At 42.8% G+C, this 15,399-nt stretch overlaps 1 protein-coding gene across 2 annotated transcripts in view; it reads left to right on the forward strand.

The window, feature by feature from the left end:
* LOC145349890 (caspase-8-like) overlaps positions 1 to 14,747 on the forward strand; it is a 41,536-nt gene extending 26,789 nt beyond the window's left edge. For both annotated transcript variants that reach the window (XM_080198513.1, XM_080198512.1), the window contains exons 6-11: positions 450 to 513; positions 1,101 to 1,163; positions 2,487 to 2,587; positions 7,392 to 7,506; positions 11,492 to 11,972; positions 12,742 to 14,747. In XM_080198513.1, coding sequence (XP_080054639.1) covers positions 450 to 513; positions 1,101 to 1,163; positions 2,487 to 2,587; positions 7,392 to 7,506; positions 11,492 to 11,972; positions 12,742 to 12,889 — 972 coding nt within the window. In that variant the 3' untranslated portion in view covers positions 12,890 to 14,747. The remainder of the gene's footprint in view (positions 1 to 449; positions 514 to 1,100; positions 1,164 to 2,486; positions 2,588 to 7,391; positions 7,507 to 11,491; positions 11,973 to 12,741) is intronic.
* Positions 14,748 to 15,399: the final 652 nt, after the last annotated feature.

The raw sequence follows: 15,399 nt of genomic DNA on the forward strand, positions 1-15,399 counted from the left end.
GGTTTGCCCATCAATCTGGCCCTTAATCAGGGACATCTTTTGATGGGCCCTTAAGCAGGGAGTTCATATTCTAATAGGCCCACCTCAATTGCCTGATTCAAGTCATTAAAAGCACAAAAATGTTGCTCCTGGTATGGGTGATGCACCCTAGTTCCTCTCTGATGAATACTGGTCACAGAAGGCCTCAACTGTACTGGAGGATTTAGCTGTGAAGGAGTGACAGCAGGCAGTCACTATACAGTAATTCCACATTAAGGGTGCTATTTTCAGTCGAATAGCTGATAGAATTCACTGTCTGGCCCAAATTTACAGTGAAAACCCATTCATTTCATGGAGTTAAAATCAAGCCTGAAGAGTGATTACCAGGCTGTCAAGACAGGAAAAGGGAATGACCAAAAACCGATAAACAAGTACATTCAATTAAAATTGTTCTTTATTGTATCCCACAGGTGGATGACCCAATAGTAGAAAAGCCACATCTCCAGCAAGCAGGTGACTCAACTACAGAGCAGTGTAAGTGGAAATGGGTTTCTTTTCCCTTTTCTAGTGTGGACACTGTTTCATGGTTGCAGGTCCATCAGGAACAGTTCCGCCATGCTACTTTTCTCAGAAGACCATTCGTATGCATATCTGGATAGTGAGCACCAACAGGCACTTTGTTACTGTGATCAGGGTTTTACTCACATTTGTGGTGGTCCAGGATCAGGAGCTGGTCTTTAAAATTATCCCATGTACACCAAGATCTAGATCATTAATATATATATCAGGAGAAGCAAGGGTTCCAATACCAACCTCTGGAAACTCAGACTATTAAACTCATGATCTGGCTGATCACCTTTAGTATCCATGATCTTGACCACTGGCACACCAAGAGTGTGTACCATCTACTGGGTACACTGCAGCAGTCCTCCACGGTTTCTTTGGCAACACCTATCACATCTGTGATCTCTCCCTCCTAAGAGGAAATGGGCTGCCAGTGCATGAGGACGCCACCACCTTCTGATGGGTAAACAGGAATAGGCAATAAATGCTGGTGACGTACACACCTTGTGAATGAAAAAAATACTGATTTATCTTTTTATTGTTGATCTGTTTTTCAGCTGTAAATCCCATGGCCAATCTCTACAGAGGTGTGGAAGCATTAAGTGTGGGATCTACAAAAGGTAATATTCTACTTCCCAGTATTCACTTTCCAAAATTTAGGTTCAGACCTTTTATTTATTCATCCATAGGATATGGGCATCGCTGGCTGGCCAGCATTTATTGCCCAACCATAGTTGCCCCTGGGAGGGCAGTTGAGAGTCACATGCAGACTGGGTAAGGACAGCAGATTTCCTTCTCTAAGGCACATCATTATCATGGTTTCATGGTCATCAGTAGATTCTTAATTTCAGATACTTTTTGTTGAATTTAAATTCCACCATCTGCCATGGCGGGATTCAAACCTGGGTCCCCTAAGTTTCTGGATTAATAGTCTAGTGATAATACCATTAGGCCATCACCTCCCCGTCAATAGAATGTTGGAGCCTTGCTCTTCCTGATGTGACTGTATAGATTAATGATTTGGACTATGATGTTCAGGGCATGATTTCAAAATTTGTAGCGGATACAAAGATTGTAAACATTGTAAATACAGAGGAGATTCACAAGAATAATTCCAGGGATAAACAACTGTAACTATGAGGATAGATTGGAGAGATGGGGATTATTTTCCTTGGAGAAAGAAGGTCATGAGAGGACTTGATAGAGATATTCCAGACCTTGAGGGGTATGGACTCCTCGCACTCAAGGGAGCATCAAGAACTAGAGGGCACAGATTCCAAATAATTGACAAAAGGAATAAAAGTGATGTGAGGAAAACATCTTTCACCCAGACGGTGGTTGGAATCTGGAACAAATTTCCTGACGCAGGTTTAATTGAGGTATTTAAAAGGGAATTGAATTGCTATCTGAAAAGAAAGAATGTGCAGAGTTACAGGAAAAAACGGGGAAGTGGCACATGGTAAAGTGCTCTTTTAGAGAGCTAGTGCAGATTTGGTGGGCCAAATGGCTTCCTTCTGCATTGTAAAGATTCTGTGATTCTTTTGTCACCTATTTAGTTCACGTGGTGTTAGGGCATAATGTCAACTACACAAATAATTCCTTGGGAGGGAGGCACCGATGGTGTGCTCTCCAAGATGGACAGTCACTGAGATGCTTTTGGGGTGAGGAAATAACGTAACATATAAAATTACTTTATTTACTATTTAAATGCTTTTCCTCTGTTCATGACCAAAAACCATACTTTGATTTGCTGCATTATTAACAGACTTGCAAGCTAATTTAAACTTTCTTGCAATGTGTTCAGATGAAGAACTGCACAAACATTGAGCAAATGTTTCCAAAATACCTCTCCCTACTCCCCACACTATTTTAAAAAAATGCTTTGAGGTTGAGTGTGTGAGACATTGAATACTATTTTGCCCTCTCTCGAATTCACTTACCAGAGACCTCAACAACCGCTTCCTTGGATGCAGCACCTGGCCTTCCTCCATCCCCTGCAGGACAGTCAAATTCAAACTCGGAGGCAAATCAGCGCAACAACCAGGTTGGTGAGACACAGTGAACAGTGTGGAAGTCAACTTTCTGAGCTCTGTCAAAGGACTCCGGTGTATTCTAAGAAAGTAAGGTCCTCTCAGATATCGCACACCTCCCACCATTCCCCATGACCTTGTCAGGCAGATCATGAGTTTGATCAATGCTCTCTGCTGACTTGGTCAGTTTCAGTCATCAGGCTGATACAGGTAACCTCAGGCAGGGAATGGTGAATGGGAAATGACCAATTGGGTGAAGTAATGTCGAAAGGTTAGCAGGCCTGGAACAGTATCCAGGCAATAGTCCGTGCTTTCAGGAGAGAAAATCAAAACAGAAATAAGGGTGGCAGAATGGTGCCATTATTCATCGTTGTACAGCTCCTATGAGTAAGGTCTTTTTGGGACTGAATCAGTGTCAAAATGAAAACCCTACAATGAAAGATTGGAACCAAGACAATGTTGCATAATGGACTTGGTATTCCAGTACTTGGATCAAACAGCTCTGCAGTAGGTCAGGGCAGAATTGATGACCAGCTTTTTACCCCTGTGCAGTGAAAGGGATAGAGCTACCAATGGATGTTGAGATCTTTCCTATTCGATTCCAGGTCACAACAGGCTAACAGAAACCATGGACCAACTGCAGAAACTTTATCCACGTTCCATGTTATGCACATTTAGGCTGTAGAATTTCCAACAGCACGCCAGTGCTCACCAGGGAATCCTGTAGCTTGGCTATTGCTGACCTGCTCCTACATCATTTAGGCCAAGTGCGAATGTGAGTTGCATATGTTGCATACAGAAACAACACTTGTGTGGGTTAATGTGGAAAAAGGTTAGGACAGATTTTTCAGGTCCTCACCTCCAACTAATGCGCATTGAAAGTTTTGCGTATCCTGTTTGATCATTTCCTTCTACAAGTGTGTGCCTCCCTCCAGTGCCTTGACTCTCGTGCATGAACCCTAGCAATGAGGCAACCAATTCGGCCATGGAGAGCATTCGGACCCCAAACATCCCCTCACCCATCATCTGCACACACTTTCCAGCTGCATTTGTTAGTCACGGAGACCAAGGTGGAACCACTGGTTACTTTCACTATTCCCAGCACAAGGGTGCTGTTGCCAATTGTTATGCCTTAAGCTATGGCAAGTCATAAGTTTGTGAGTTCAGATCCCAGGAAGCTGAGCACATAATCTAAGCTGATAAGATGCTGCTACAGTGCAAGCATAGAAGATTGGGCTCAACACACAGAGCACATGTGTTACTTTTTTCAGTCCACAGTATTCAGGGGGACAAGAAGCAGAAAGTGATCCTGTTGCCAGCATGCGGAGTCCTGACCTTTAGTGTAATACAAAGCCAGACCTACCTGGATGCCCCGATTCCAAAACATTTAATGAATTGGTGGACTTGGTTAAAAGCTATTATGACCCAAAACCTTCCCTAATTCTCCAATGATACAGCTTTAACATGGCAGGACGAACCACTGGGGAAATCTGCCACCGAATTTCTGACCAGGCTGCATAAATTGGCAGAGCACAGTGAATCTGGGCCTCTCCTGAGTAACATGCTGCGAGATAGACTGGTCTGTGGAATTAACAATGTGACAGTCCAAAAGAAATTATTGACAGAATCCAGTTTGAATGTAAAGAGGGCCATTGAGATAGCTCTTTCATTGGAGAATGCAGAGATTGGAGCTGAGGAAATACTGGAAACATCAGATGACAATATCGTCTGATTGAGGCGGGGAGGGGTCTCATGCAACATCCATCCCTCAGTTGAGAACAATGGTACCAATAAAGTATCCCAGCATCCCTAGCAGTTGTGGAACCGGAGTCACATCACCAGACATCCTTCAGACTTTTTTTTATTCATTCATGGGATGTGTGTATTGCTGGCTGGGCCAGCACTAATTGCCCATTCTGAGGGTATTTAACAGTTGACCACGTCTCTGCGACACTGGAGTCACATGTAGGCCAGACTGGGTAAGGATGACCAACTTCCTTTCCTAAAGGACACTAGTGAACCGGATGGATTTTTATGACATCGACAATGGTTATCATTGGACTTTTAATTCTAGATTTTTATTGAATTCAAATTTTACCATCTGCTGTGGTCGGATTCGAACTCAGATCCCAAAGTACAAACCTGGGTCTTTGGATTACTCGTCTAGTCACAATACCACTACTTCTCCCTCCTTCCTCCTAGGAAGTGTAGATGTCAGGCGGCAGATTATTGCTAGTTCTACAGAAAACCATAATCAAGGCGAAGAGTTAGAGACAGTCAAAAGGCTTTCAAGAAAGGGCCAAGACCAGTACCAGACTGTACCTTGCAGAAAGGTCCACAACCAGGGACAGGGACAATGCAATAAAATCACATCTCCATGACAAAGGTTGCCTCCAATAATGGTGGAGTTGTTAGTAAAACCCATTAAAAATGCTATTGCGCTCCTGAAGTTAGAAAGTATAAAGGTCAGGTGACCACCTGCAAAGGGGAACCATTGCCAATAAGGGGCTCCGCAGTGACCCTAGTGACTTACAGGCAGTGATTGACTCGACTTCCCCTCATTATTAGATGGACCAATGACCTAACCTTATGGGGCGAGATTGTTGCCAATGCATTCGACTGAACTGGCTGGAGATCTTTAGGCTAAACATGGGGATTTTGCACAAAGTCCACATGAGGAGCTTTGTGGACAGCCTCAGTTGGATCCCTGGGATTATAATGGAGGAAACAGGGCCCATGTCTAGTAAGGTCCAAGTGCAGGGCAAAATTGTCAAAAAACATCTGAACCAGGAGCAGGGAGCCCGTGCCAGTGCAGGCCTAATTACCAACCGTGGGGACAAACACTGCCAACATCAAGTCTTGAATAGAAGTCGATCCCACCCCTGCCCCTCCTGGATGATGTGGACACATATTCTGAAAAGGAAGTGGAAGAGACTAGCACCCTTACCAAAGGGAGACCTCAAGAAGAGCCAGAGTAGGTGGCTTTACAGTGCTGTCTTTGGAGGCAAAGATCTCCCATCTGCTTCACACCCTCTGATCCACTTCTGGCTCTCATCCACACAGGCCGATCATCAAGTGACAAAAAAGAACAACCCAACCCCCGGTGGCAGAAGTACAGGGAATAAACAGACATGATGGGGAAGGGATGCCACAATGACCACAGAGGATCGTCAATAGATTGCTCCGTGGTCCTTGTTGAATATGAGAGCTCCTTTATTCAGTGAGTGGAGGCTCGCCCAATAGGGAAGGAGCAGCAGGGGATTTAAAACCAGCTGCCTCCACTCAGGCTGACAGTCGATAGACTCGGGACCGATCAGCATTCTGTAGCTGTTGAGAGGTGTTCCGGTATCACTCACTGTAAATAAAAAGCTGATTGGTGACAGAAAACTGGCCTCAGTAAGATAATTGCAGTTCCTTTCACAATTTTCTTCAATTGAAAGTCCCACATCCCTTCTACAGTTCTAGGAAATCTCCTCTACACCCTTTCCAAGGTTTTAAATCCTTAAGTATGGCAATTAGAATTGAACACAAATCTCCCCAACCAATGACTAATTAGCGATTTATAAGGGTTTAGCATGACTTTCTTGTGTCATGCTCAGTTTCTCTATTTATGATGCTCAAGATCCTGTATTTTTTTAACAGTCTTCTCAACTTGTCTTCCTGCCTTCTCTTGCATGTGAGGGCACATGTGAAATGTGTTAAATAACAGAAAGGCTATTTAGCAGAGTCCAGAGATTAAATTGGGAAATTCTTTTTCAGTATGAGTCAGTGTTCTCTGTGGGAGTGTCATCTGGGACTGTTTCTCCAAGAGCTGCTACTAATGAGATTTAGCAGTGCTTTTATACAAGGAACTTGCTCATCGGGATTCTTGTTTAAAGCCTGTGACCAAACAATTACCAATTATCTTCCTCCTAATGTTTGAAGGGGAGATAGAAATTTTAGTGGAAAATGAATAGGGCCATCTTTTTAAAAAAATCTTTCACAGGATGTGGGCATCCAAGGCCAGCATTTGTTGCTATTTATAATTGCCTTTGAACCGAGTGGCTTGAAAGAGCATTTCAGAGGGCAGTTAAGACTACTGTGGATCTGGAGTCCCATTGTGAACCAGACCTGGTAAAGATGGCAGATTTCTTTCCTAAGCAGCATTAGTGAACCTGATGAGTTTTTATGACCATTGGTAATTTCATGATCATCATCATTAAGACTTGCTTTCGATTCCAGGTTTGATTAACTGAGTTTAAATTCCACCAGTTACTATGGTGGGATTTGAACTGGCATTCCCAGAGCATTAGCCTGGGTCTCTGGATTATAATGGCGTTATTTTTGTTTGGATAAACAAACATGATTGCAGGAGCTTTACTCTGTATTTATTCTATGCTGTACCTGTGCCTTGGGTGTACTTAATGGTTCAGCTCGTCATTATCTCATTGCTGTGTGCAAATTTACTGCCTTGGTTCCCTACATTTTGTACAAATTGGTAATTTCATTAATATGCTTGAACCCTACTACAAAGCATGATGGCAAGATTGCAGTATAATCACTGGCCATACAACCCTCCGTTACAGTATCTCCCAACAAGGCTGGCAGCTAGTGCTGGTTGAGTCAATTTTGTGCAGTTCAAATTCATTTGAAGTTGGATTTTTTAGGGTAGCAGGGAGAATAAACATTACAACAGTTGGATCTGGATGTGAGCCGAGATTCAAGAAGAAGGTGGTCACGTTTCAACAAGCTGACCCACTCATTTCTGTAGTATGTTGTTCATAACATTTGTCACCTTGTCTGGATATATATTTCATGTTGCATTAACTGTTTCCACAGTGTATTGGAGTATACAAAATGAACAGTAAACCTCTTGGAATCTGCTTAATATTAAACAATAAATTGTTTCCTGGAACGCCCTACCAGGAAAGAAATGGGACAGAATATGATGCAGGTAAAGTCACTAAAGTATTAAATGATCAGCTTGTAGAAGCTATTATAGAATCATAGAATTTACATTGCAGAGGGTGGCCATTTGGCCCATCAAGCCTGCACCGTCAATAATCCCACCCAAGTATTGTCCTATCCCCATAACCCCATGTATTTGCCCTCAAGATCCATTTGACATTAAGGTTTAATTTAGCATGGCCACTCCCAATCCAACCTGCACATCTTTGGACTGTGGGAGGAAACTGGAGCACCTGGAGGAAACCCACACAGGCACGGGGAGAATGTGCAAGCTCCACACCGACAGTGACCCGAGGCCAGAATCGAACGTAGGTCCCTGACACTGTCCCTATTGAAGCAACGTGGTTTAGAAAGATCACTGGTAATTGTTTAGTTACAAATTTTTAACAAGAATTTGGGTGAGCATGTTCCTTTTATAAAAACGCTGTTAACTTTCTTTGATGTTGCGATGTGAACACAGTTGCACAATATGGAAATACTGTAACCATAGCAACGCCACCTGGACATTTGCTCTGCTCTTGAGGTTCTTATCTTCAATCTGTTTGCTACTCTTTTGCTTGCCCAAAGCCACAAACATTTATATGCATACACCATGAGATCCCACCGTTCCTGCACCTTCATTACAATTGTACAATTCGTTTATATATTCTCTCCTTATTCTTTCTTCTCTGAATTAATTTTCATCTGTCATTTTAGTAGTTTCACCTTGAGCAAAATTTTCCAGGATATCAGCGCCAGCGACCCGGGTTCAATTCCCGGCTTGGGTCACTGTCTGTGTAGATACTGCACATTCTCCTTGCGTGGGTTTCCTCTCGGTGCTCTGGCTTCCTCCCACAGTGCAAAAGACATGCTGGTTGGATGAATTAGCCATGCTAAATTCTCCCTCAGTGTACTCAAACAGGCGCTGGAGTGTCGCGACGAGGGGATTTTCACAGTAACTTAATTTCAGTGTGAATGTAAGCCTATTTGTGACTAATAAATAAACTTTAACACTTAGGCTGGAACAACACTGGGAACTTGACATTCCTAATTACAATATATTCATGAAGGGTAGAGTAATAGTAAAGAGAGAGAATAATATTATTCAAATGTTCCGTAATAGCACCAGAACAGATGGTTCAAAGCTAAATCTGTCTGGGTTGCAATAAATGTCCAGAAGAAAGCTTTTTTCAAAATTCTTTCATGGAATGTGGGCATCACTGAGAAGGCTGGCAGTTGTTGTCCTTGACAATAGTTAAGAATAAATCACATTGTTATGGGGCTGTGGTCATTTGTAGGCCAGACCAGGTAAGGACAGTAGATTTCCTTCCCTAAAAGTAAGAGACTAGCGTTCTGTGGATTAAAGTAAAGAGATTGAGGGACAAGGCTGGGGACTGCTTGAAAGATACAGCTCTGTTGGGTATCGTCCAGACAACAAAATGTGTAAACCTTTGATCTCATAATAAAACAGGGAGCTGGATGAAAGAGGCCTGGTATCCTGTAGTTCAAAATTTAAAACACAAATTGGATTGGGAAGATTTAGCTTCATTGAGGGTATTTATAAAATGAGGACACAGTTATCAGATTCAATAAAATTAGTTTGAGGATTTTATAATCCTATACCTTTGCCAGTGTTATTATTTTATTCTATTCAAGTCTAAACCCTCAAAACGATTCAATTGTTACTCTGTGCTGTCCCTGTTCTTTCCCCAAAACCTTGTAAACTTTTTGTTTCCAAGTATACACCCAGCTTCATTTTGAAGGTTACGACTGAATTGGACTCCACTACCTTTTCAGCCAGTACATTCCAGATCACAACAATTTGCTTTGTTTACAACATTTTTCATCACCTTTCTGATCTCATTGAATGGCAGAACAGGCTCGATGGGCTTCTGCTCCTACGTCTTATATTCAATGGTTTTCTTTTTGTCAAATACCTTGAATCAGTGATCTCCAGTTACTGATCCTCTGATTGATGGAAATGGTTTTTTACTCTCTCTACTCTTTCAAAACCCCATATCATTTTGATCAATGTGCTATTAGCCCAACAAGAGGCAATAGTGGTGTAGTTCCAGGAAATGAAGTGGAACAATTGTTATCATGGGGCTATGCAACTACAAGGAGACAGCAAACATAACGTCGTTAGGTTCAATATAAGCTAAAATACCCAAAGATAAAGATACATACTGGAATGAAGTTAATTTCTAAAAATAGAACTAACCAAGATAAACTGGAAATGTTTAACAACTGGACACACCCCCTGAAATAATAAAGATAATAGAACAAAAGCTCAAGTTTCTCAAGTGAGTCCATTAAAATGACACTTAAAAAGAAAACTTGCATGTGGTTAGTATAGGATTAGTAATACAAGAAAAAAGAATAATATAGAAACATAGAAAATACAAGCAGGAGTAGGCCATTCAGCCCTCCGGGCCTGTCCGCCATTCATTTTGATCATGGTTGATCATCAAATTCAATATCTTGATCCCTTTAGCCCCGAGAGATATATTTAATTCCTTCTTGAAATCACACAATGTTTTGACCTCAACTACTTTCTGTGGTTGTGAATTTCACACATTCACCACACTCTTGGTGAAGAAATTTCTTCTTGTTTCAGTCCCTCATCCTCAAATTATGATCCCGAGTTTTGGACTCCCCCACCATTGGCCACATTCTTTCTGAATCGACCCTGTCTAACCCGATTAGAATTTTAGAAGTTTCTATGAGATCCTCTTTTATTCTTCTAAACTCCAATGAATACAATACTAACTGACTTAGTATTTCCTCATATGTCAGACCAGCCTTCCCAGGAATCAGCCTGGTAAACCTTTGCTACACTCTCCCTACATACAGCAAGGACATCCTTTCTCAGATAAGGACACTAAAACTTCACACAATACTCCAGGTGTGACCTCACCAATGCCCTATACAACTGCAGCAAAACATCCCTAATCCTATACTCAAATTCTCTCGTTATGAAGGCCAACATACCATTTGCCTTCTTTACTGCCTGCTGTATCTGCGTACTTATTTTCAGCGACTGATGCACAAAGTCTCACTTAGAATCCACCTCTCAATTTACACCCATTCAAAAAATAATCTGCCGCCTTATTTTTGCTCCCGAAATGGATAACTCACATTTATCCATATCTGAGGCCCTGCTTCCTCAGGCCCCAGCCCTTGACACTGCCAGTGTGCCAGGATGGCACTTCTGGGGGCCTCAATAGCCTCCAGTCTCACATGCAAGACCATCATATCTGGTCCCCATTGCTGGGAACCAGCTCTAAACCTCATTGGTGTGGACCTCCACCGGCGAGGTTGGTAAGGTAAGTGAGCCTGGACAATATGACGGAATTGGAGTCCAAATATCATTCTTATAAATACACTCCCTCTAAGGCCAGAACTGCACACAATATTCCAGGTGTGGTCTAACTAGGGATTTTTAAGATGCTGCATAACTTTTACCCCCTTACATTCCAGTCCTCCTGAAGTAAAGATCAGAATTTTTGATTACTTTTTGTACTTGTTTATGATATCTTGATGATTCACATATATCGATCCTAAAGCCTTTTTGCACCTTCACTGTTCTAACTTTTCAACATATAGAAAGTATTCTGTTCTAAACTTTTTAGGTCCAAGGTGGTTGACCTTATGGCCAGTATTTTATGACCTCGATCGCCCGAGGCTCATAAGATCCAACCTGAGGCCAATGGAGAATGCCTTTCTGCAAGCCTTGCTCATCACAATTCTGGAGCAGGCGAGGTGGTAAAATTCTAGCATATATTTGCTACAGTTTTGGCCGTTGGCTTAATCTCTTTATAATTGTATAATTCCATTGATTCTGCTTACAATGTCACTTATTTCTGTGTCATCGGCAAATAGATATTGTGGTTTATATCCCAACATCTATGTCATTATAATTCGTAGAAGAAATATGGTATTCTTGCAATATTCAAAAAAGCTCACTAATATATTCTTTTATTTCTTTGCAGATAAGTTGGAAGAAGTGTTTACGAGATTGGGATTTAATACACACAAGAAAAATAACTTAACTGTGCCTGACATGAAGAAAATACTGCAGGAATTTCAGCAGTTTGATCATACGACCAATGATTGTTTTGTGTGTTGCATCCTCTCCCACGGTGAGAAAGGTGCGGTTGTGGGAACTGATGGAGGACTTCTTTATATTAAGGAAATAAGACACATGTTTTCAGGGACCCAGTGCCACTCACTGTTGGAAAAGCCCAAGGTCTTCTTTATTCAGGCCTGTCAAGGTCAGAAGTCACAAACAGCTTGCCTAGTGACTGACTGTCTCAGCAACCCTGACCTTGAACAGGATGCAATATCATATTCCATCCCTGAGGACAGGGATTTCCTGATTGCAATGTCTACTGTTTCTGACTGTGTTTCCTATAGGACAGGTAAAGGATCCTGGTTCATTCAAACACTGTGTGCCTGCCTGGAAGAATACAAGTAAGCAGTCTGATTTTACATTCTTTCCTTTGCTGATGTCGTTGACTTGTTAAAAGTTTAAAGTTTATTTATTGGTCACAAGTAAGCTTATATTCACGTATGCAATGAAGTTACTGTGAAAATCCCCTAGTTTGTACATTCCAGCACCTGTTGGGGTACACTGAGGGAGAATTTAGCACAGCCAATGCACCTAACCTGCACATCTTTTGGACTGTGGGAGGAAACTGGAGCACATGGAGGAAATCCACACAGACGTGGGGAGAATGTGCAAACTCCACACAGACAGTGACCCAAGCCGAGAATCGAACCCGGATCCTAGCGCTGTCAGGCAGCAGTGCTAACCACCGTGCCACCCTGATCTTTTTTTGTTATTTGTTTTTTTCAATTTGTTCATAGGATGTCAGTGCCGCTGGCAAAACCAACAGTTGTTGCCATTATTGCCTTCAGTATCATTAAGTACATATCTAGCTGAACTAAATGCAACTTCCTTTTGATCTGTAGTGTATTGGTTCAAGATACAAGCCAGCAGCACATTCACGACTTCTGAGTCAATAGACTCAATTTCATTTGAGAATTCCTAGCATGTCTTGGGGTTGACTGAAATTACCCATTTTCTGCATTTTTGTTTGCTCCATATTTCATAATTCATCATTTTGTACTTATCTTCATCCTTCAGTCCAGGGTCTATTGCAGGTGTACTAATGTTGATCTGCAGTTCCATTTGCTTGCTTGCTTACTAATACTTCTGCTTTTGTTTTTGTCTCCCCAGAGAACTTGACCTGCTTACAATTCTGACTGAAGTTAATCGGAGAGTGAGTGAAAAGCATTTAATTATGAAGCAAATGCCAGAGCCAAGGTACACCCTTTCCAAGAAGTTGATATTTTCACCCTCTTCTGCACAGAGTTCAAAGAGCTGATCCAACTTTGGTCGCACAGGAATAAAAACTTTGTTCTATTCGGCACAATTTTCTAAATGGCTTCACCAACATTTTAATTTTTTGAAGCAATAAAGAGTGAAAGTTGAAGAAATGCAATGGCTGTAATTTAATCATGATTTGCAGAAAGTGGTTGGTAAAATACTATGTAAGAGTTTTTGGCTTTTTTTATTTGTTCATGGGTTATGCCTTTGCTGGCAAGGTCAACACTTGTTGCCCATCCCTAATTGCCTTTGAGAATGTGAATGACACCCCCTGGAATGTGAATGAGAATGTGACTGTCAGCTGCCTTCTTGAACAGCTGTAGTTCATGTGCTGTGGATACACATAGTACAGGTAGATGAGAATTCCAAGCTTTTGACCCAGTGAAGGTGAAGAAACATTCATATATCTCCAAGTCAGAACAGTATGGGGCTTGGAAGGGAATCTTACAGATGGTGATTTTCTTATGCATCTGCTACCTTTGTTCTCCTAGGTGGTAGAGATCACAGGCTTGGAAGGTGCTGTTGAAGGTGACTTGGTGAATTGCTGCAGTGTAGCTTCTGGATGGTTGCCACTGTTTGCTGGTGATGGAGGGAGTGAGTGTGGGAGGTGATGAATGGGCAATCAACCCAACGGCTGCATTGTATTCCATTTTTTAAAAATAAACTAAAAAGCTGTTAACGTTAATTGTGAGGTGGAGATGCCGGCGTTGGACTGGGGTAAACACAGTAAGAAGTCCAACAGGTTTATTTGGTAGCAAATGCCACTAGCTTTCGGGGCTTTGCCCCTTCGTCAGGGGCAAAGCTAGTGGCGTTTGCTACCAAATAAACCTGTTGGACTTTAACCTGGTGTTGTGAGACTTCTTATTACGCTAATTGTGACCATCAAGCTGTCAGATTGTCATTAAAAGCCCTGCTGGAACAAGAATGTTCTGAAAGAAATGAAAGCTATCATCCTTAACTGATGTGGCATGTGCCTCCAGTCTTACACCAAAGTGGCTGCTGACCTCTGAAGGGACCAACCAAGCCACTGGCTGGCATCAAACCACTAGTGTGCAACAATGGGAAACCTTTAGCTACCTTTTGAAATGTCTTCTGTTAGGAAGTTGGAATGAAATGAGAATAAAGAATTGGATAAAAAAGAAACTGATAGGGATTTAGCTGCATTGAAGACTAAGATGCAGATTAGCATGGTAGTATGATGAAACAGATACTTGGTTAAGCAAAGTAGAGACCGGGGGGTGTGATTCTCCCAAAAAAAATCTAAGTGCTGAATTCATGGGAAAGCTCGGGGGTGGTGAGGCCTTTTCACAATATAAAAATATTGCAACTGGGCAGTTATAACTAAGAATTAGGTCTAAATCATAAACATTAGCTTTTTTGCTATTTAAAATATTTAACTACTGAGGCAGAGTTCAAGTAGGCCGAAGATGTGCAGGTTAGGTTGATTGGTCATGCTAAATTGGCACTACTGTTAGGGGATCAGCAGGGTAAGTATGTGGAGTTGTGGAAGTGAGACTGTGGTCAGTGCAGACTTGATGGGCCAATTGGCCTCCTTCTGCACTGTAGGGATTCTATGACTGTCTAAAAGCTACATTTTTAAAGGGGAATATTTTAAGAGTATATTTTTCATTTCAAATTCCGAAACTCTGCACATGCACAGTGGCCCCGAGCTGTCAGCCTGCAGTTTGCTGGCCAGCCCAGGACCCATGCAGTGCTGCTCCTCCCAACACCCCCACAGCCTGATCGCAGCTCCCGCGACCATTCCCGAGCCAGTCCCAACGCTCCGCCTGTCCCAGAGCACCTCAATCTCCAGCCCCCAGTTGTCATGATTCCACCCACACGACAGGCAGACCCCCAACCCCAGGCAGAACCACCCCCTCCTCCCAACACAGGAGGCAGACGCTCCCAGCAGACCAGCCCGCCCCGATCGCCTGCTTCCCTCCAGTCCCGATCGATCCACATGCAGGGTGGCAGCGGGAATTCCAACCCCCTCCAATCGTCACTAGTCCCTGCCCCCAGCAAGCCCCACCCCCTTGGCACTGCACAATGCCTGGTGGTCAATGCCAAGGTGCCCCTGGGCATGGACACTTTGCCCCTTGGGCAGTGCCAGGGCAACAGGCTGGCAGTGCCAGGGTGCTCATGCCCAGGGGGCACCAACACTCTGCTGTACAAGTCCCTGATTGTCCCCTTTTACCCCAACGGGATCTCCCACGAGTTCCCCAAAAGTGATGACTAGTCTGAACCCCACCAGAGTGAAATTGCACTGACGGGGTGGAAGGTGCTAGCGGGCCCTGAGACTTCAGTCCCGGGCCTGCTAAAGACATTAAAATAGGATTAAAAATAGATTAAAATCACTTACCTATTATTCCCGCTGGTTTCCAGCATGGTCCTGACTGCGCCTCATATCCGGTGCTCAGAGATGCGTGTGCATCAGGAACGCATGCACAAATCCCGTGAATCGGCCCACACATTATTCTCCCAGCCCACCGCACTAAAAGATTAGAATGT

The sequence above is a fragment of the Carcharhinus amblyrhynchos genome, chromosome 11 (genome assembly GCF_965287045.1).
Source record: "Carcharhinus amblyrhynchos chromosome 11, sCarAmb.v2.hapA, whole genome shotgun sequence".
In the NCBI taxonomy this organism is placed as follows: domain Eukaryota; kingdom Metazoa; phylum Chordata; class Chondrichthyes; order Carcharhiniformes; family Carcharhinidae; genus Carcharhinus; species Carcharhinus amblyrhynchos.